Source organism: Tamandua tetradactyla, chromosome 22, assembly GCF_023851605.1.
Source record: "Tamandua tetradactyla isolate mTamTet1 chromosome 22, mTamTet1.pri, whole genome shotgun sequence".
Taxonomy (NCBI): Eukaryota; Metazoa; Chordata; class Mammalia; order Pilosa; family Myrmecophagidae; genus Tamandua; species Tamandua tetradactyla.
This window is the reverse complement of record NC_135348.1, coordinates 12,730,380-12,754,210: the sequence shown is the minus strand read 5'-3', so window position 1 is coordinate 12,754,210 and position 23,831 is coordinate 12,730,380. Positions and strand designations below refer to the sequence as shown.

General features: G+C 37.6%; 1 protein-coding gene and 1 pseudogene across 1 annotated transcript in view; both read right to left on the bottom strand.

Moving 5' to 3' along the window:
* The window catches only part of DCHS2 (dachsous cadherin-related 2), a 300,220-nt gene that overhangs the window by 41,022 nt on the left and 235,367 nt on the right, over positions 1-23,831 (bottom strand). Inside the window, exons 11-13 of the mRNA XM_077139745.1 lie at positions 23,618-23,752; positions 22,983-23,192; positions 14,483-15,340 (exon numbers count right to left, since the gene is read on the bottom strand). Coding sequence (XP_076995860.1) covers positions 14,483-15,340; positions 22,983-23,192; positions 23,618-23,752 — 1,203 coding nt within the window. The remainder of the gene's footprint in view (positions 1-14,482; positions 15,341-22,982; positions 23,193-23,617; positions 23,753-23,831) is intronic.
* On the bottom strand, positions 9,185-14,281 carry LOC143665922 (phytanoyl-CoA dioxygenase, peroxisomal pseudogene; annotated as a pseudogene).

Genomic DNA, 23,831 nt, shown 5'->3' with positions numbered 1-23,831 from the left:
GAATGAGCTGAGAATCTTCTCGACCAAAAGGGGGAAGAGTAAAATGAGACTAAGTGTCAATGGCTGACAGATTCCAAGCAGAGTCGAGAGGTTATCCTGGAGGTTATTCTTATGTATTAAGTAGATATCACCTTGTTGTTCAAGATGTAGTGGAGAGGCTGGAGGGAACTGCCTGAAAATGTAAAGCTGTGTTCCAGTAGCCATGTTTCTTGAGGATGATTGAACAATGATATAGCTTTCACAATGTGACTGTGTGATTGTGAAAACCTTGTGTCTGATGCTCCTTTTATCTACCATATCAACAGATGAGTAGAACATATGGAATAAAAATAAATAATAGGGGGAACAAATGTTAAAATAAATTTAGTTTGAAATGCTAGTGATAAATGAAAGGGAGGGGTAAGGGGTATGGCATGTATAATCTTTTATTTTGTTATTGTTTTATTTCTTTTTCTGTTGTCTTTTTATTTCTTTTTCTAAATCGATGCAAATGTTCTAAGAAATGATGAATATGCAACTATGTGATGATATTAAGAATTACTGATTATATATGTAGAATGGAATGATATGTTAATGTCTTTGTTTGTTATTAATTTTTTTAATTAATAAAAAAAATGGCTGAACATATGTTACTAAAGGTTTCCAAAAAAGTTACCCCTGGGATGAGACAAAGAATGAAAAATGTATGCTCAAAAGAAATAACTTTCCAAAAATTGAGAACAAATGAAAACCACGCTTTAGATTGGAAATGGTAAACGTCGAACACATTTACTTTTGTGAACACCTAAATAAGTGATGGAGGAAGCCATAAAAAGAGCTTATTTGCTTTAATAAGCTTTGCAAAAGAGACGTGTAGAAGAAAATCAGTACAGAATTAATATACCCAATGTGAAGAAAGAAAAAAATTATGCCTAAAATATATTTTTAATGGTTGTGGGGATTAAATCATGTCCCTATAGAAAGCATGTTCAGCTCCCAACCCCTGGTTCTGTGGGTGTGAACCCATTTGTAAATAGGACCTTTGAAGATGCTGTTAGTTAAGGTGTGCCCCAAATGAAGGAGGGTGGAGCTTAATCCAATATGGCCAAGTCCTTATAAATAAAGAAACAGGATGCAGAGAGAAGCCATAGTGAGTAGCCAGAAGCTAAAAATGAATGGAACCCACAAGAGGAAGAAGCAGTCAGAAGAGGCTGCCATGTGCATTGGCATGTGATGGAAAAGCCAAGGAATGCCAAAGATTGCCAGCCAACCAGAAGATACCAACTCCAGAAGGAAGCAAGCCTTCCAGCTTTTGAAACCATGAGCCAAGCAATTTCTTTTGTCAAGCCAACCCATTGTATGGTATTTGTATTAGCAGCTAGGAAAGTAAAACAATGGGATTACAGAATTTAGAGGTTTTTTGTTTGTTTTTTTTAAGAAAAGGAATGACTATAAATGGCTGTATTTAATCATTTAAAATTGTATTTGTAACAACTTAGAGAGGGGCAGATGCTAAAAATGATCCCTGGATGTTTCTACCTACCTTTCTAATTTTGTGATTTATCAGAGACTACATTTAAAATATGAGCTTGAGAACTTTCAGTTTTGCCTCTATGGTGGACTAGGTTGAAGATTTTGTTTGTGGACCTGATGCCTGATGCTTCTAATCTTCACTCACTTCCCAGCCATTCTCTACTGGGCTGCCCACCCCAGGCCCCAGGTTTATAACTGGGACTTTAGATTCCCTGTATTTTCAAAAGCCAGCCTTATTTTCCTTTCCAGCTTCTAGAACTACATACCTGGCCAGAGTCCAGAGTCTGCACATATTCAGAAGGAAAGATTAGACACTTTTTCTACATGAGTGATACTCAACTTTGGCTATGCTATGTCTCAGAACATTTCCAATTATCTCAAGAAACAAAGCAAATGCCTCCAAAAAAACCTTAAACATTGTATTTCACTTAGGCGAAAGAAATGACTCTTTATATGTTTTTAGTTCCTAAATAAAGAGTACTTCAAAAGCCCATTTTACTTATTCCATATAATTGTTACAGCAACTCTTCAGGGTCACAGCATGTTATAAAACTCTTCAGGGTCACGGCATATTATTATAAAAATAATATGTCACCATGGCTCAGCATCCACAAACAATAAGTGCTAATTAAAAACAAAAATAAAATAAATACTGATATTAACAATAAATAGTATTGTTTTTAACTTAAATATTAATGAAAGTTCCTTGTGAACATAAAGCAATGTAAATTAAAAAATCTTGTAGCTTTCAAATAAACACAAGAATGAACAATAATTCTTCTCAAACTCTTTCAAAAACCTGAAGAGGAGGGAACACTTCCTAAATCATTACCCTAACACTAAAAGATAATACAGGAAAAGAAAATCATATACCTATATTCCTTACTAACACAGATGCAAACATTCTCAACACAATACCAGCAAACCAAATCCAACAGCACATTAAAAGGACTATACACCATGATCAAGTGGGATTTATCCCAGGAATGCAGGGATGGTTCAACATAATAAAATCAACTAATGTAATACATCACATTAACAGAATGAAGGAGATACAAATCACGATCATTACAATTGATGTAGAAGAGGCATTTGATAAAATCTAGCCACCTTTCATGATAAATACACTCAGAAAATGAGAGATGGGAGGGAACATCCTAAATATAATAGAGGGGATATACAAAAAACTCATTGTGAACATTATAGTCAATGGTGAAAGACTAAAATTTTACCCCTATGATCAGGAACAAGACAAGGATATTCATTTTAACCACTACTATTCAATATGTACTAGAAATGCTAGGCAGAAAAATTAGCATGAAGAACAAAAGACATCCAATTTAGAAAGGAAGAAGTGAAGCTTTCCCTATTTGCAGGTGACATGATTTAATATGGAGAAAAACCTGAGGAATCTACAAGAAAGTAACTAGATGTAAAAAATGAATTCAGAAAAGTGGTAGGGTACAAGATCGACACTTAAATACCAGTGGTATAAAAAAAATACCAGTGGGGCTTCTATATACCAGCAATAAACTATCAAAAAGGAAATCAAGAAAATAATTCCATTTATAATAACAAATAAAGGATCAAATAACTAGGAATAGCTTAACTAAGGATGTAAAGGACTTGTACACAGAAAACTACAAAATCATTACTGAAAGAAATTAAAGATCTAAATAAATGAAAACATATTCCATGCTCATGGGTTGGAAGACTTAATATCATTAGGATGCCAATACTACCCAAAGTGATTTGTAAATTCAATGTAATCCCAATCACAATTACAACAGAAATCCCTCTTTGCAGAAATGGAAAAGCTAGTCATAAAATTCATAAAGGTAAGGGCCCCAGATAGACAAAACCATAACGAAAATACAAAACAAAACAATGTTGGAGGACTCACACTCCTGATTTTAAAACTTTTTATGAAGCTACAGCAACCAAAAGAGTGTTATATTAGCACATGGACAGATATATAGACTAATGGAATCAAACCAAGAGTTCAGAAATAAATCCACACCTAAAAGGCCAACTGATTTTTCACAAGGTTGCAAAGTCTACTCAGTGGGGAAAGAATAGTCTCGTCAACAAGTGGTGCTGGGAAAACTAAATATCCATATGAAAAAAAATGAATGTGAACCCCTACCTCACAGCATACACAAAAATTAACTCAAAATGGATCAATGACCTAAATATAAGAGCTGCAATTATAAAATTCTTAGAAAATGTAAGGGTATATTTTCAGGGTCTTGTGTATTAAGAAATGTGTTCTTAGACTGTTTACCAAAAAAGCATGAGCAACAAAAGAAAATGTAAAATGGTAACAGGTGACTCTGGGCTAAGGGATTAGGAGGTATTCTTTGTACTATTTTTATTTTTGCAACTTTTCAGTAAATTTAAAATTATTTCCAAACAAATTTTTTTTAATGGGATAAAAAAAAGAGACAATGATCATCAAATGCAACATATGATGCTAGACTGGATCTAATAATGGAGGAGAAAGTACCCAAATGGATATTACTGAGACCATTAAAACAAATATACTATGTTTTACATCACTTAATTTTCTTGAACATGATAATTATACTTCATGAGATGAATATCCTTGGTCTTAGAAAGAACATGTAAGAGGATATCTCTGTATTGGAAATATACATGGAAGTTTTGACCATGATGTATGCTCTCAAACATTTAGAAAACAGATAAAAAGATGGATAATAGATAGATAAATGGATGGATGGATGGATAGAAAGATAGATAGATAGATAGATACATAGATAGTTAGATAGATAGATAAAATAATGATGAAACATATGTGGCAAAATACCAGAAGTTAGTAAATCGGGGAATCTGAGTAAGAGGTGTTCTGGATTCTCTATATTGGTTTTATATTATTTTTGCAACTGTACTGTGAATTTGAAATTATTTCCAAAATAAAAAGTTGTTTAAAAATCACAAAACAAAACACCCCTCTGATCCCAAGTGTCCTTTGAGCTATACTCATATTCTTTCCCTTCGCAGCTAAGTGTTGCAAAAGACAGTCTGAATCCCCCGTCTCTGCTTCACTCTTCACCTTTGTATACTCTGACTTCTAACACAAAACACTAGCAAAATTAGTTTCCTCCAAAGTTTCCATCCACTCTTAAGTTGCAAAATTCTGTTAGGCCTCACAAAATTCCTTTAAGCAACAGCAGATTCTTGAGTTCATTTTAGGGACCAAGGTGTCTCAGCCTTTGATAGGTGCGTTAATCATGCAACTTCAGCAGAACAAACATAATTCTCAGAATTTCCTCTTTGGAGTCTCCCAGTCCCTTATTTTACAAATCCTGTCATTTCCTTATTGTCCTATTCTTTACTTTTGTTATATGCTCTTATTGCTAACACACTCACACGTTCTTATCTCCCTATCCCAAACCATCTCATCAACTCAACCGAGCTGAGGAACAGCCAATACTAGCTCACCATCTCACTCAATTCTGCTTTGAGGTCACCTTCAGACTTACCTAGTTGTGACTTTTCAGTCCTTATCTTTCCCAGACTCTGCGCCAAAACAGATGCGGTTGACCACTCTGCTTATTAGACTTAGCATTTTTTTGTTCTCTTATACCATTCAGCCAGGTGACATCTCTATGGCTCTGGCCACACCATCTCACTCTCTTTTGTAGATGCATCACTTCTCCTAACTCTTGTAAAACACTCATGTCCCATTGAATTTTCTTCTCAGTCCTCCTTCCTTCAGTCTTGGCAGCACAGTGGAAACACAATGGCGCTTCCACCAAATCACAATACCTGGCCATGCCCTCCCAGGTCCTCATTTAAGTAGTTGGGTGGTGGAGAATTAGGACTTTTTGAGTTATCCAGATGTCTCTACCTATAGTCAGGATTGTAAATGCCTTGTCTAAATGCTGGTCAGGTTGAGGCTACTCTCTAAATACTGGAGCACATTCCCTCTTGTCCTCCTTCACTGCCATGGTGTTATTCAGGTCACTCATTGTTTGGATCACAGCAGCACCCACCTGGCTCATCCCTCATGCCCAGGCCACCCTTCACCCATCCTTTGCAGTGAGCTTTCTACAGTATCAAAGTTGTTTTGTTGCTTTTTTGAGAAGTTAAAGGCCATCAATGTCTCTCTGTTCTATCTATCATAGAAAGCACATGAAAGCCTCACTGTACCCCATGTTCCTGCTATCCCAGATGATCTGCCGGGCCATAGGTGGATTTACCACACGCTTTCTTCAGTCCCCAAGCCTTTGCGGGGGCCATTTCTCCTGCCTGGAACTGTCATCTCTACCTTTGTCTGTGCGACTGCCTGGCTTTATTCTCATTTGCTTAAGTGCTTTTTGTTATCTTAGAAGTATAATGGTGAAATGGTGAAACAATATCAATATTTAGTGAGCGCTTACTATGAGCAAGTGGGAAGTATTTCCCAGTTATTTCTGGCTGCACTTGCATCTTTTTATCTTAGATTTCTAAGTATGGGTAATGCTGAGGGTAAAATGCTTTACAGATTGCAAAGTGCTCATTGATCATCAAAGCAACTTTATGAACAAAAAATAGTTGATCAAGACCCTTTTAAAAACTGAGTATTAAGTATAAGTCAGTCAACATTTATTGGGAAGTATGTGGGAAAATAATACAATAGCGAGGGACATCCTCAAGAGTATGCAGCAAAGTTGTAGTTTTATACAATACAACTTGGATATGGAAAGAAATAATAGTTGTGTGTGTGTGCTTTACAGTTGTTCTAATATTTCTTATAAGCTCCAACCTGCTGGGCCACGGGCAAAAGCAACCATCTTAAGCATGCTATTTACTGTCATCTCAGTCTCTTCAGTTAAACAGCATTTTTGGATTAATTAGTGTCTTTGAAGTAGATGCTGAGTCTTTCAGAATCCCTCCTCTTTATGCTGCTCCTCTCTAAGGTGACACTGGTGGGGGGTGGGGAGTGGACTCTCGAGGGTGAAGTGGGATCTGCGAGTGCTGTCCCCTGGTCCTTGAAGTTTGTCTCTGACCAATGAGTCTGGTCTTTCATGTCAATTTAGCCCAACTCAGAATTCCACTCTTGCTGATCTGGCCCAATTTCTACTCTTTTTGATACTGCAAACCCTTTAAAGTATCATTCAACTCTGTGCTTGAGCTGCTTAGCCCTCAGATTTTAGGATGGGTCATCGCACCCTTCACAGTAGAGGTTCCCACAGCAGGCCTGTGGTCCCTTATTCAGTGAATTCAGTGTCCACAAGTGGGAATGCAGGGATGACTGGGTGGCATCCATGCCTCACAAAAGCCAAATGAGGATGGAGCACTCACTCGTGTCTTCTTTGCCTAAACACAATGGCCATTTTACTCTGCTGCCCCTTATCCTGTGTTATTAAAGGTCCATCCAAGAGGCAGTGTCTGGCCAGAGTTCCAAAATGCCCTCTGTTTTTAGCTTTTTCCTCAATCTCCCAAGACTGGTCTCTGCAGGATAATGGCTGTAAGGAAGGGAGAGGCTAAGATGCACAGGGTTTACCACTTTCTTCCTCTATCTTTTCTCCTTTCTCCTCCCTGTACTCCACCCAGGAACAAGAAGGGATGGACTTTCTTTCCCTGTGGCAGAGACTTCTTTATGAACTATCTTTGTGGATAGTAAGGATGGCCTATTTTGTTTGTCAAAAGCAGGACATTCTCTTTGCATTCCTCCCGTAACAATCCTACTGTTTTCCAAAACAAATGGATGCCTCTCATAGAACAGGTAGAAGATCTTATCCACAGACGGGCAACAGAGAAAAGAATATTACTGAAGTTCAAAAAATTAATAGTTGTGCAAAAATCACCACACACACAAAAATAAAGGATGGCTCCCAAGCCAGAAGTCTTGACCGAGGTGTTAAAACACCTAAGGAAGGAGAGTGTAAATTGAAAGGAAGTCGGTGAGCAGTGGCAGCACAGAGAATGAAAACTTCATCAAGTCCTACTTTGGCAGTGCTGGGAGAACAAGGTCTGGGGAGAGGCTAACATAGGTGGATAACATTAAACAGTTGACTCACATTCTCCTCTAATTGTTTAGGATTAGCAGGCAATTTTGTGATTACAATTTGGCCGCCTGCGTCTTTTTTCCAAGAAGAAAAGAAATGGTCATCGTGATAAGACTATTGTATCCCACACGGCAATCACAGTTCTTCCTATAAATAAAAAAACTGGCATCTGGTTTATATATGTCTGTCTCTTTCATATTGGTTAATAAGTGCCAACTACTCTAGGTTTGTTAATAAAATGATGTCTGGAGCATATACAGCTGAGACCCAGATGCAGGACTGGGTAAATTCACAAAGATAAGGGCTGTTTGTGAGGTGTTTATCTTCCATTGAGAACACCTGGACTTGCCCAAAGCCGTTCTCATTCTAATTCCTCCAGATCTGATTTAGAGGCAGAGGGAAGGTGATGAAATTTCGTATGATCATAAATGGTTAGTTAAATGGTATTAATTCCCATAAATTTCATTCCAAATATGAGACTGGCCCCCCAAAATGAAATAGGAATGACTTCTTTGCATTACTGCTAACATTTTTACGTTGGATCCTGCTCCAAAATTGTGGAGAATGAAGAGGCACAAGTTCCACATTTATGGAGAACTCCATCACCTTGGAAAGTATAAATCTTATTTGGTTTGGAGACAAAATTGAACAGAGGGTAGTGCTTTAAAAACTGCAACTATTTTAATTGTTGTTCTATAACTGTTATGTAACAACTGGTTGCTATCACATGAACTTATAGTTCACTTGATAGAGTTTTATGGATTTGGAATAGGAGGAGGATAACAGCGATAAGAAAGCAACTACTACACTAGCATGACCTCATTTAATCCTAACAGTATCTCTTTGAGGAACTCCTTATCATCTCCAGAGAAGGGAAAAGAGGCTTACAGATGTTAAAAGCAGAATTTGTCCATTTTGAGCGACAGAGCCATGGCATGCATGGACCCACTCAGCTATGCTATCACATGTGCCCAGTCTTATCTACTCTTGCCACACAGAAAACAGTGACAAAGTGCATAAAATATTGATAGAAATTTCAAGCCAAAGCTTTTGCCTGTATTGTAAATTCAATATAGACTCTCAGATTATATCATAGATGATTTTATTTTTTAATTTGGTTTTGAATTCCAGGAGTTTGTAAAAGGGTAAACTCATTGATTAGTGTTAGAATGCCCTTAATATAAATTATTCAATAACATGTTTTAACTGCCAGCATGATTCCTTCCCCCAACATGCTTGTAATATTAATTAACTTTTATTTTCAAATGAAAAATATATACTGCCAATCCAGTTATAGGTTAGTTGCATCTAATCAGATTGGACAGGGGCTTACCTGTCATTCTTTCCTTTCCCCTTTTTCTTTCCTATTGTATGCTGCAGCTTTTAATTTATATCTCAACTTTCTGCCCTTCACAAGTACCGTATTTACTCTTCAAAGGGAAGCTCCAACTCATTGCTTCAGATGTCTTGTAATGTATACCTACCTGGATATTTATGGATAACATATGCTTATATTATTTCCAGAAGTATTTCTGACTATCCTTAGGTGTGATATTTAATAAGTAAATTTTAGTGTTAGGATTTATTAAAAGATAAAAGTCAAATTTAATTGAATTAAGTAATTCTAAAAATAAGGGGACTAAGAAGGACAACTCTGATCAGATGTCAAAGAAAACTGTCAAAGAAAACACAACACAGATAGCACAACGAAGGCTTCCATCCATTTACTCATTAACTTTTCTGAATGGATCTTTAAGTACCTTTAGAGGTAAGAAAGTAATATTGTCTTCTGCCTTAACATATTTTTTTTAAAATACATCAATCACCTTAATTGTAACCATAAGCTTATAATCAAAACAATTATATTTCATTTTTACTGCCTTTTTATCAGTCAAAGTAACATCACTGCTCTGCAAAATAAATCATATGTAAGTAAACCTCTGGTACATGCATTTTGATTCTCTTAGCAAGCAACACAAATGGTCACATCATCTCATTAAGAAAACATTCTCCTGAGACACCTTGTTGTTGTTGCTTTCCTTGCTTTTTTTAAAAAAAAAAAATCCACCAAGGTGTTCTTTCAAAGGTTGATTCTTTTTCCTTTCACAAGCTTTTGCTGGAGACTCCAGGCAACTTCAAGTCCATGTTATTTTTATTCCCAAACCACCCATCTGCTATTTCCACAACTTCCTTCTCCATGTCTTCTTCTTTTTTTTTAACATGGGCAGGCACCAGGAATCGAACCTGGGTCCTCTGGCATGGCAGGCAAGCATTCTTGCCTGCTGAGCCACTGTGGCCCTCCCTCTCCATGTCTTCTTGACTGTTGCCCTTCAGATCTGAAGAATGGCAATCCACACTGGTAGAATGGCAGGAAAAATCACCTTCTGGAGTCCTTGAGTTTCCATGGCACCCCTTCCCAATGCAGGGAAGTCCTGTTGCTTCAGGGGGCCTTGCATGTGCCCAGGGCACAACCAGACAGCTGTTGTTGGAGTCAGGGTGCTCCACGGCTATCTTCGCACCCATGACTGATCGTTGGTCCTGAAGGGGAGTTAGCACAGGTCCCAGTTCAAGCGATGGTGGGATGCCTTCTTGCCTGCATCTGGAGGTCTATTTATCAGCCTGGCCAGAATACTGATCTCAGTGAAGCACCCCACATATTTCAGAGTCTCTGGGAGACTGCAGTACCTGAAGAGTTCCTCAGCTTCCTGGGACTCTTAGAGATCTTTGTAACCACTTTTTCATTTGCAATAGAGTCTAACTTTGAACCGTCACATTTCTCATGACCATTAATCTCATTGGCTTCACCTCCTTTTTGCAGATTTTTTCCAAACTCATCCCTAAAGCACTAGATAATAGCACCCGACACTAGTTTTTTAACAACAAGACGCTCATTTTCTTCATACGATTGTCTCTGTAGCTGGCTTAGAACATTATTAACCAGAGTATACTGGAATCGGGGAGGGTGGACATGGGCAGAGGAAACAGCCTCTGAAGTGGGATGGATAATTGCGGCCCCGGAGTGGGCCCATGTGCCTCGGCCTGTGTGGCCTTGGCCAGAGCCTTAGGGTCCCCGGCTCCCCACCTCCAGGAGGGAACACGGTGGTGTGGGAGCCGAGGGCCCGGTCTTTTGTCTTAACATGTTACATCAGACCAGGCTGCTGTTAATCATAATGATTAAGCCCAACCGTGATGGTTGAGAGAGGATGGAATTGGGGTGCGTGCATACAAGATTAGTGAGATGCTGCCTGAGTGATGGGAAACAGGCTAAATCAACATGGTTTCCTCTCATAATGGTAACCTTCCATCAACAGAGTGAACTTGTGACGTACAGATGAAGGATACATTGCAAAAATGAAAACAGGTGCCTATTTTCCCCTTCCACAGAGGTTTTTATTAGTATTATTATCGAATCATTTCTGAATTCAACCACAAATATTATTAGTAATCCATCATTTAATTTCATACTGAAATACTTTACTTTCTTCTCGATTTTTTTTTAGGTTTAATTCTGCAAACAAATTGATCTTAGATGGATTAGGAAATGCCTAGATACATTGCTGAAATCTTTAGGAATTTCATTTAATTAAAATGGAAAACTGTGATAATAACAATGACTTTCATGCCAATTCTTCTGAGGAATTATATATTTGTCTATTACTCTGGAAAGTTTATATTTGATGGGAGTGTTATTTGAGAGTAGTTGGAAACTTTATCAAGTGAAAATGAATGAACTAGAGAAGGCAAAACTATTTAGAGTAAAAGCCAAAATCCTTCTAATGGCTACCATCTTAGTTTGCCGGGGCTGTTACAACAAACACCACAGCCTGGCTGGCTTTAACCACAGGAAGTTGTTTTCTCACAGTTTCGGAGGCTGGAAATCCAAAATCAAGGTGTTAGCAGGGCAATGCTTTCCCTGAAGTCTGAAGTCTGTTGCAACCCCATGATAGCTTGCCAGCAATCTGTAACGCAATGTCTGCCTCCATCACATGGCCAGCTGTCTCCTTTTGTCTCCTCCCGGTGACTGTGTCCAAATTTCCTCTGTTTATAAGGACTCCAGACATCCTGGATTAAGGCCCACCCTGAATCTGTTTGGCCTCATCTTAAGGGGATCTTCGAAGCTTCCATTTACAAATAAATTCACATCCACAGGACCAGGGTAGAGGATCTGAACATGTCTTCTGGGGGGCATGATTCAATCCATGGGTGCCTCCAAGGGTCTACATGGTATGTTAGTCCTCTGGTCTCATTTCCTACCATTCTCCCCCCTGCTTACTCTAGCTCAGCCACATGGTTGTCTTTGCTACTCTTTGATCAAATCAGGCAGGCTCCCAACAATGTCTCCTTCTGTCTGAAAAACTCTGCCTCCAAATATACACATGGCTACCTCCTCTCTTTTGTATATTTGTCATGTTCTCGATGACAACTTATCCTTACTACCTATTTAAAATGGAAATCTATCCCTTCCCCCAGCACTCCTAATTTCCTCTTTATCCTGCTCTGATTTTTCTGTCCATAGTACTTAAAGCATTCTAACACATTCTGTACTTTGCTTATGTTTATTGATATTCTCTCTCGATCCCTGTAAGAATGTGAGCTTCACAACGGCAAGGATCTTTGCCTTTTAGTTAATTAATATATTCCAGTAGAAAAGCACCAGATATATAATAAATACTTAGTAAAAGATGTATTGCAAGGATGAATAAAATATCTGAACAGTGATTGTATAGCACAGAAGTGTGCTCCGGAGGACAGAACCAAGGTTTGTAGACAGACATTAAAAGAGGCAGATCTGGATTCAGCATTTGAATGACTTCCCAAATCAAGGATTTTCTAACTTTGAAATGCAATAAAATCACCTTCAGCGCTTATTAAAAGTAGCAACAATTTCTGGACCCCAGAACTAATGAAGCAGAAGCTCCATCAATCATTAGTTTCACAGAACCACTATCCTAAACTCTCAAGTACTGAAGTATTCAAATAGAGACTGAAAGACTGCACACCAGGGATGTTTCAGGGGAAATGTCTTTATTTGCACCAGAGACAAAGGCTAGACTTAAAGAGTCTATGATTCACATCAATTTCAAGACTAATTAATACATTGCATTTTGATTATTACTATTTAGAAAATGTTTACTTTCTATCAGGCTTTACTCTGGGGTTAGGATATATGCCTCTTAATAAAGAGGATTAGAAATGTAGCTATAAAGAAATATTTCATATTGGTTAACATTTAATGCTTACATGGAAGTTTCATATAATAAGAATACAGGCTGAAAACTGCTGACTAGTTTTGGACTTATTATTTCATTTAATGAAGACAGCTGCAGTTTCTCTTAATGACTTTTTTTTCTTGATTATGTTTATGATCAATAAGAGGCCTTTTGAGGAAGTAGCCCATGGTACAACCGTAATTCAAAAGAGGTTCAAAGTCAGGTTAATTATCAGCAACTGAAGATATACTTTATTTAATATTAAATGCTGTTATGTATAGAGAAGGTGATATATAATGTATAATGACAGTTACAAAAAGATGTTCGCTATGAAATAAATTGTCTTAGTTTTCTAGGTCTGCTATAACAACGACCAAGGCTGAAACAACAGGAAGGTATTATCTCATGGATCTGGAGGCCCATGGGTCAAAATCCAGGTGTGAGCAGGCCACGTGGTCTGCAGCTCACGTGGTGGTTCACAGCCATAGCTCAACTACTGCCCCGTCACAGGCTGACTCCACCCCCATCTGTCTCCCAGGACGCCAATGTCTTCTGCCTAGAAGGACTCCAGTCATTGTGGATTGAGGCCCACCCTGATTCCATTTGTCTTCATCTCAACTAACCGTATTTTCAAATATCCTATTTACAAATGTGTTCAGACCCACAGAACTGGGGTTTAGGATTTGAGGACGTCTTTGTGAAAGGCATGATTCAATCCACAGCACAAATCAATTCCAGAAAAATGCAGGCTGTGTCTTAAATAGTAGGTTTATATGGGTCTAGATAAAGTCAAATTGAAGCACTATGAAATGATAAAATGAAGGAAAATGACATGAGCAGGGAAAGAGCACACATCAATCAGCCCTTTATCCACTGAACTCTGCTTCTCCCAAACTCTGGAGCCCTTTGGCCTTACCCTCTGGCAGGCTGGGCAGATCAGATTAATTTCTCTATTCCCCACTTAGACATAGTCAACTAGACTGAATTTCCTTCAGTTCATAACTGTTTTCAAAGAGAAAGATTCTGGTGGAAAGGTAAATTCAAATGAACCCATTTGTTTTTCCATGCTCCCCATTATGCCATAAATTTGAGTGGGGAAAGAACTGAAAAAGAATTTAGCATTGTAAGAAGAAAATAGTTCTAGCTCCATAGAAGCCTGTTCTGAGCTGTGTTATCTGCACAGAATTCTTTGAAGACTGCATATCACTACACTGTTTTGAAAGCCTTTGTTGACTGGATCAAAATAAAGCAATAATGATGATGATGATGATGTTAATGATGGTTCATATTTTTTTTACATGCTTTCTATATAATAAGCAATGTTTCAAGAGTCAGAATATAAACCCAGGAAGAGATAGTCACTTAACCATGACCTTAAACTTCATCTTTCATTAAACCTCTAAGAAAGCACTTCAGGAAACGTACAGTTGTTAAGGAGCCATACAATTTTAAATAAAAGGGTTTTTTTTTTTGAACCTAAAATTAACTGAAACTTCAAGAGCTCTGAAACATACCTCTTTCAATATTTTTACTACTTTTTGCCATCTTTAAATAGAGATTTTATTCTATTGTATTTGAGTATATTTTTCTAAAAATATATTTTGGATAAGAATTAACATACCAAAACCTGGCTACATTTAAAAATGTATGACTAAATCCACAATAGGTCTCTTGTTGAATAATCCTTAGTTTTAAGCTTTTTGCCAAAACATGTATGATATACAAAACACATGAAGGGACACTCACCTGCATCACAATTTTCAGGAACAGTCTCTTCATATACATGGTGAGTGAAGGAAATCTTTACATCTTCTCCTTCCATGTGAATGACCAAAAGACCACTGGCTGTCCTTGTCGGGACCCCTTGGTCCATAACTGTTAACGGCAGCCAGATAGGAAAATATTCTGAAGATGGGTTTTGCTGAAGCTGAATTTCTCCTGAATATTTATCAATAGAAAACATCAACTGGGATTCTGCAAAACTAAAAACGACAGTTCCATTGGGTCCCAGGTCTGGGTCATCAGCTCTCAGAGTGGCAACGGTCTGATTTGCAGGTGACTGGGTGGGAAGAAAAATCTCAAAGGGGTTCTGTTCCCAAATTGGCTCATTGTCATTGACATCGGTGACATGCACTTTTATAATGACAGTGGTGCTTCTTGACCCCTGGACACTACAGTCTTTGGCCACAGCCTTAAATATATGCTGAGACCTGATCTCTCGGTCAAGGGTATGAGCAGTTCTCAATGTGCCCGCTGCAGGATCAATGATGAAAGCACCAGAAGGCTCATCAGTCAGAAAATACTCAGTTTGCCCATTGAGGCCTTCGTCTTCATCCATGGCGGAGAGCACAAGAACCACAGTCCCCACTGCAGCATCTTCTCTCACAGAGGACTGGTACTGAAGCACAGGAAAGGTAGGGCTGTGATCATTGGCATCTAAGACCCTAACTTGCAGCTGCATTGTAGAGCTTCTAGGTGGGTCTCCCAGATCAGAGCACAAGATGACGAGGGTAAAATTGTTGACTTGCTCCCGGTCTAAAGGACGAGTGGTTGAGAGCTCTCCTGACGTTTCATTAATAACAAAGTACTCATCAGTATTTCCATCTATTGAAGAAAACACATTCAAATATCATTTGAATTGAAAAAGTCACAACCTCTCACTAACATGATGCTTATTCATTTGTTCATTTATTCATTCAACAAATATGTCATTCTTGATAATTACATACCAGCAGTTTATAGGCAATGGAGGTATAACAGTGAACTTGATAGAGTCTCTGCCCTCATGAAACTTCTATTCTATTGGGGGTTAAACAGCATAATATAATTCAATATGTATCTACTGATTCAATCAATAATGAGAATGCTTACTTCAGCTGATTGCAATAGTCTGATACTTTTGTGTGTTGGCAGCTACAACTTTTTATATTCAGATTTTTTCCTTCGGAAAGGAGTAAAATATGCTTTCTAAAAAGTAAAACAATAGGAGTCATGGGTAAGAAATTAGATTAAATTTTCCACTTTTAGATCTCAATTAAAAATTAGGATAGTTGTAATTTTCCTAAATATTACTCAATATAAATTTTACTTAGCCTGCTTCCTCTTCTAGGTTCCTCTTTACAATAAGCTTCCTCTTCTAGGTTCTCGTGGCATTTGGTGCACGAATCCTAACACTTCTATTAGAATTGTCTGGGCACTTGTCTATTTCCTTCACATCTTAAAAAAAAAGACAAGGTTTTATTCATCTCTGTACCCTTCAAAAAATCTGCTCTTTATCTTCCATGATGCCAAGTGGGATGAAAGTTAAAATCAGACACAAGGACTAAAAGCCTCTAAAGCTATTTTAAAGTAACACTGTAAATTAGCTAGTAAATTTTCTAATAACTAAATCAGGGTTAAGGCAGTTACTGACTTGCCCACCATATTCTCAGATGAAGGGCAGGATGAAATGTCAGCCCCCAAATGTGGGAACTACTAGAACCCAAGTTCCAGAGACACATGAGGAAGAACATAAAATGGTACTCACGGAAAAGAATAGTAATAGGTAGTGCTGGGGGTGAGAAGACTGGACTTGGATTGTATTTGTGGATAAGATACCATACAGTTAAATTGTACTCAAAGTAGGGTTGATCATACAAACCTAGATTTCTGGGGTACTTATGGTTGATAAAATAACTCAATCAGCAAACATTTAATGAATACCTACCGTGTATCAAGTATGGGCTTGATACAGGGAATATGAGGAGAGTAAGACATAAACTCAGTGCCATGGGTTTAGTCTAAGAGGAAAGACAGATCAGTGACAAAAGAACAGTAAAAATTCACATGCACAGGCACCTGGAAGGGCACTTAGCCCAGTGTTAGGATGGTCAGGTTCCTTATAAAAATGACATCGAAACTAACTTCTAAAGGGGAGTTACAGGCAGAGGGAAGAAACTATGTGAAGTCCCAAGAAGTTGGAAATGAACGGACTACAAATATTTTAGTGTGATTAGAACACAGAATTTCTTGGGAATTTGCATGCAGGGGCAGGGATAGGGCTGGCAGTGGGGAAGGCATAAATTCGGAGGTAAGTAGGGGTCAAAACACGAAAGGCCCTGTGTAATTACCAAAGAGTGTGTGCTTTATCTTGACACCCAAGCGGGAGTCCCTGAAGGTTTCCATGCAGCAAAGTGTCATGAATCAAATGCCTGTTTTGGGAAGAATACTACGGTAGCTATGGAAGCATGATTAGAATACGTGAAGGTTAGGATGCTATTTCAGTAAGCTACTTGAATATTAAGGAGGTTCTGAAATAATTTGGGGGTTGAGGAAGTAGACACATTCCAAAGATATTAAGGTGGAAAAATAGGAATAAAGGAGGAAGAATTCTTGATCTGGCTTAGCTGAACGAGTGAAGAGTGTTTAGCTCAGTTGTCTTTAATAGGAGGTGTGAGTACGTGCAGGTTTATATGAAGCTTTCCAGGGAGTACCTGTGAATGGGAGTTTTAAGGGTCTTTGCAATTAACTGGATTGTAGGAAGTATTCAAGTATCCAAGTGGTAGATAAATAAAAATAAAGACTATTATTTGATTTCCGACATATAACTGAGAAGGTATTTAAGAACTGTTACTGCTATAACAACACTCCTCTGCCAATTTTAAAAAATACGAACAAGGATTCTCAGAACTTACATCTGTAACAAAGAAAAACAGTCATAGACTTGGTGCTAGCAAAATGTGATATGTATCCCCAGATTTATGTTGCGAATTGGAAAACAATCACCCATCAATTTCATTAAGATACGCATTTCCAAAAAAATCTACTTTATGCTTAACAATTATTTGTCAAAATTTGGAATACAATCTTTTGTTGTTTTAATCTTATAATAATCATAACAGTAGCTCAATCCAAACAAATTTTTTAAACTTACATTCTTCTGTTCATTGGCATTTGCTTTAATTTTAAAATTTCAATTTATACACATATTTTAACTGCAGAAAAGTAAAACAAAAAAATCAATACTTTGAGCAAGTCAGTAACATTATGATAAAATTCCGTACAAGCATATGCATTCAAGAAGTGCCAAACACAGTAAAATTTATATATAAAATATTGCTCATATATATATTTTAAAGTGCTTTGATTCAGGGGCAAAAAAGATCAACATATACTGTTAAAGAGGTCAATTCAACAAGAAGACATAGCAATTATAAACATATATGAACCAATTAGCAGATCCCCAAAATATATGAGGTAAATGCTGACAAATTTAAAGGGAGAAACTGACAGTTCTACAATAATATTAGGAGATTTCAACACACCACTGTCAGTAATGTGTAGTACATCTAGAAAGACAATTGGTAAGGGAGCAGAAGCCGTGAATGATACTATAAACCAACTAGACCTAACAGACATATATAGACCACTTCACCCAGAAGAAAGAATACACTTTCTTCTCTAGTGCATATGGGTCATTCTCTAAGATAGGCACATGGTAGGTCATAAAACAAGTCTCAATAAATTAAAAAGGATCAAGATCATACCGTAAATCTTCTCAACCACAAGGGTGTGAAGTTAAAAATCAGCAACAGAGGGAGAACTGGAAAATTTGCAAGTAAGTGGAAATTAAAGAGCACAATAAAACAAGCAATCGGTCAAAGAAGAAATCACAACAGAAATTAGAAAATACCTTGGGGAAAATGAAAATGAAAACACAACATGTCAAAACTTATAGGATACACAAAGGCAGGGCGGAGAAGAAAATTTATAGCTCTAAATGCTTACATTAAAAAATAAGAAAATCTACAACAATGTTTTGAGAATTAATAAATGAATTCAGTAACAGGATGCAAGATCAACATGAAAAAGTTAGCTATACACTAATAACGAATAATGTGAAGAGTAAACCAAGAAAAAAATTTCATTTACAATTGCAACTACAAATATTAAATATCTAGAAATAAATTTAACCAAGGTCGTAAAGGTCTTATTTACAGAGAACTACAAAACATTGCCAAAATAAATTTTAAAAGACCTAAATAAGTGGAAGGATGGTCTGTGTTCATAGATCAGAAGACTAAATATTGCTAAGATATCAATTCTACCCAAAGTGAGACATAGACTCAATGTAATTCCGGTCAAAATTACAACAGTCTTCTTTTGAGAAAGGGAAACACGAGTCAGTAAATTTATATGGACACGTAAAGGACATGAACAGACAAAGCCATCTTGCAAAAAGAAGAATGAAGTGTGAGGTATCACAATTTCCAATTTTAAAACTTATTACAAAACCACAGTAATCAAAACAGCATGGTACTGGAACAAGGACAGACATATAGACCAATGGAACGAAACAGAGTTCAGAAATAAACCTTCACATTTGACAGGGTGTCAAGTCCACTAATAGGGAAAGGATAGTCTCTTCAACAAATGGTGCTAGGAAAACTGGATATCCATATGCAAAAGAATGAAGGTGAACCCTTATCTCACATCATACACAAAAAAACGAACTCAAAAATGGATCAAAACCTACGTATAAAAACTAAAATTATATAACTCTTAGAAGAAAACCTAAGGAAGCATCTTCATGACCTCATGTTAGGCAATAGTTTCTTAGACTTTACACCCAAAGCACAAGCAACAAAAGAGAAAAAACAGATAAATTAAAATTTTTGTACATCAAAGGACTTCAGAATGAAAGTAAAAAGACAACTGACAGAATGGGAGAAAACATTTAGAAACCACATAGCCAGTAAGGGTTTAATATCCAGAATATTTAAAGAAATCCTACAATTCCACAACAAAGAAACAAACAAACCAACTAAAAAACTTTCCTCAGAAGAGCAGTTTCAGTGGAGTGAATTCAGTGGAACATATATTGTAGTAAGCTAGGTAACAAACGTGAATTAAAGACACAGAAAACAGAGGGTAGACACCTATTTTGATTGTTAAGAAAAAGAAGACAGTGAGTTAAGACCACCATATACTGGCATATACTGGGAAAGATTGGCATATACTTAAATATTGATAGGGAAAGGGCAGAAAAACAGGCAATGTTGACAGTACAGGAGATATATGTGAATGATCAAAATGAAGGTCCTTGCATGCAACAAAGGAGATACAGGCAGTACTAGTCAAAACATGGTCTGTGGAAGGGTGCCAGTCTGTGAATTGTTTGTAACCAATTCAAGGAGGTAAATACAGAAATTGAGAGTAAGAATTTAGAGGATTTTGGAGCAATTTGACAGAATAATTTTACATCTGCAGAATCTAATAATAATACTAATTGGGACCTGTGTTTTATATGACTTTGGCTTTTTTCCCCTCCTAGTAATTAATATTTATTTTATTTTAGAAAGGAATCAGTGCACAAGAGGTTGGAAACTAAAACAAACAAAACTCTAGCTCTGGTTAAGAAATTCTAGAAAATAGGTGGCACTTACAGAGGAGGTAAAGTATCTACTCTGCTGCAAAGCTGAGAAAGAGATAAGAAGTGGGCATATTTATGTAAGTTAGTTTGAGAGGCTATCATTTTCTGGCCAGTAGTAGGACAATATGCATAAACATTTAAAATATATATGCCTTTGACAATATTATTCCACTTATACTTACCATAAGAAAATGATTGTGTAAGTATGGTTCACTATGGCATTTTATAACAATAACATTGTTCAATATTTAAATGACAGTAAAAGGGGATAGTTGAGACAGAGGGTACAGAAACGAGAGAAATGACAGAGCCTAAGGAAACAACAGAAATGACAGAAGCATCAGAGCTGACAGAAACTTCACAACAGGGCTGGCACAGATGCGGACACGTGGAAAACAGAGACACGGATGTTTGGAGATTCTTGCAGCCCAGCAGACTTCACCACGAGATGTTAAGCAAGCCAGAACCTGGAGAGACTGTGCCAGCCTCGTGACTATCCAGCTGACAAAGGTGCTCCTAACTCATGGACCTTCCCTGAATTAAGCAGTCATCACATTTGATGGAATAACCACCAATTGCATTACTGTGCTTATGTGAAGATTCTTGAACAAGTCAGGGTTTCCCACAGTACAGAACCAACATCAGACAGATTTCCCCATTCACCTTAAGAAAACGTGGACACTTCAAAAAGTTATACCAAACTTACGGCCAAGCAAACCAGCAGTGCTGCAAACTCCAACATCCAGCTAGTTACTGAGAAATACTCAGCGATGGTGCAAATATGTGCAGTGGAAGAGAATCCATCCATACCAGTGGGACCCATGGAATTGCAACAGGGAGAGTCACTTGATGCAGCCAGAGGGATGCGAACAGAAATGGCCAATAAATCGCAGACAGGGCTAAGCCATTATTTGTTCCACTTAAACTGCGACCTGCTGTTGCAGAGAAATCACGTTCACGGGTTTATCCCCACTTCTATCAGGTTCAGAAATCGCAGCTAATGTTAACCGGGACATGTGCTGTTTAAACACAGGACTTGTTAAGATGAAGAAATTGCAGGCATGACTAAAACAAGTTGTGCTAGGATTAAGTAATAATAAGAACTCATATATGGTTCTAAACCATGCAATTCAAATGTTTAGCAGAACTGATAGAGACCTGCAACCTATCTCACACTCCTCCAATAGTATGAAGTTGTGATGCTGTCCTATGCAATCCTGCAATTTTACCACAAAGGAAGAGCAAAGATTGATAGATATCACAGTTGTATGACTGCTAATAAAATACATGAGTATAAAATACAAAAAAGGGGGGGGGGATTGGGTGAAATGATGCAATGCAATGAGAAACAGACATCATTACAAATGCAAATATGTATTTACCAGCATGAAAGGTTTACACAGAACATTAGTTTAACAAAAAGAGGTAACAATATAGCATATAAGAATTATCCAATCTATGTAAAATTTCTGTCGGTGTTCACTGAGATTCATGGAAAAGTGTTTCCCAAATATTAAATCACCTACCTTTTCAAGATATAAGATTTTTTGGTAATTATTACTTTTGTTTTTCATAAATTGTGTATATAATATACAAGTTTATATCTTTTTTTAGTTCAAAAAATTGCAATATAGCTATTCTCATTTTGGAGTAAAGTATAGAGAACATGTGACTTGATTATACAATTTTCTTCAAGTTTAAGCATATAGAGACTGAAAGCTTCCAGAAGCTAGTTCAAAACTGTTTTCATAAGACTTTGAAACAGCATCTCTTCAGCAGAAGCAGTCTCTGAAGTCCACTACTCTCTCCTCAGCTCTAGGATCATTTTATGTGTATCCTGAATTTTAAAAATCGGATTCCTAAGCATTTTTTTGATGCTAGTTTGCTAGCTGCCAGAACGCAATATACCAGAAACGGAATGGCTTTTAAAAAGGGGAATCTAGTAAGTTGCTAGTTTACAGTTTCAAGGCCAAGAAAATGTCCCAATTAAAACAAGTCTACAAAAATGTCCAATCTAAGGCATCCAGGGAAAGATACCTTGGTTCAAGAAGGCCGATGAAGTTCAGGGTTTCTCTCTCGAGTGAGAAGGCACATGGTGAACACAGTCAGGGTTCCTTTCTCATCTGGAAAGGCACATGGCGAACACAGCATCATCTGTTAGCTTTCTTTCCTGGCTTCCTGTTTCATGAAGCTCCCCAGGAGCCATTTTTCTTCTTCATCTCCAAAGGTCACTGGCTAGTGGGCTCTCTGCTTCTGGTGGCTATGTCATTCTTCTCTGGCTCTCTCTGAATCTCCTGTTCTCCAACATGTTTCCTCTTTTATAGGACTTCAGAAACTAATCAAGACCCACCCAAATGAATGGAGACATGTCGTCACCTAGTCCAATTTAACAACCATTCTCGATCACATCACATCTCCAGGGAGATGATCTAATTACAGTTTCAAACATATAGTGCTGAATAGGGATTAGAAGAAACGGCTGCCTTTACAAAATGGGATTAAGATTAAAACATGGCTTTTCTAGGGGACATACATCCTTTCAAACCAGATCCTATGGAAGAAAAAAAATGTTCTCTGTTGTATTTGTACATCTACTACCGGTAGTGTAGATTAAAAAAGAAATCACAGGAGTTGTTGAGGGCAGATTTTTTTAAAGAATGGGATGGTTCAGGGTAGCTGTGGAAAGGAGGCAGAGATGGCACTGATCTTGTCTTACCAGGTTCGTATTTTATAGACACGGCGATACATATCAAATACAGCATAACCAACGTCTGGTGAAAGCCAACTCAGTATCCTGGGGGGTGGGGGGCAGGATTTGAGAAAGAAAGTACTTACGAGTTATTTGATATTGGACAGCTCCGTTTTTGCCAGCATCCATATCAGAGGCCAAAATAGTGTAAACCACCTCTGGCTCTTGGTTTTCTGGAACCTCAGTGTCGTGACTGGGGACGATAAACTCTGGCGCATGATCATTTTCATCTTCGACTGTGCAGAGAAGCGTCGCAGTGCTGGACAATGAAGGGGCTCCCCCATCTCGGACGAGTACTGACAGGGAACACAAAGATGGAACGGATGGTGGCCACTCATTCATACCTAAAATATATCGCTCTCACTAGTCTTCATCAGACAGTACTAAGTCGATAATACATACATACATACATATATATATATAAAATATATATATAAAATATATATATTAAATAATATATATATTTTATATATATAATATATATATATAAAATATATATATATATTTTTTTTTTTTTGCATGGGCAGGTACCAGGAATTGAACCCGAGTCTCCGGCATGGCAAGCGAGAACTCTACCTGCTGAGCCATCATGGCCTGCCCTAAGTGAACGGTATTTTAATGCAAGACACTCCTGATGTAAAATTCGCCGCTGAACCTCCCACTGCCGCCTTCTTCTTCTTCTTTTTTTTTTTTTTTTTAGCACAGTCAAAGGATTCCTTACCTCGAAGGGTGAAGAATTCCTGAACTTCTCTGTCAAGGGTGGTGGCTGTCACTACCTCTCCTGTGTCAGGATTTATCTCAAATGACTCAAAGGAAGCACCTGGCATGATTTCAAACTGAAGCTTGGAATTGATTCCTTAAGGAAAATAAAAAGAGAACCTTAGCAATTATCCCTTTGGAATCCAATCATCTGTTTTTCTATTCCTTTTCCTATG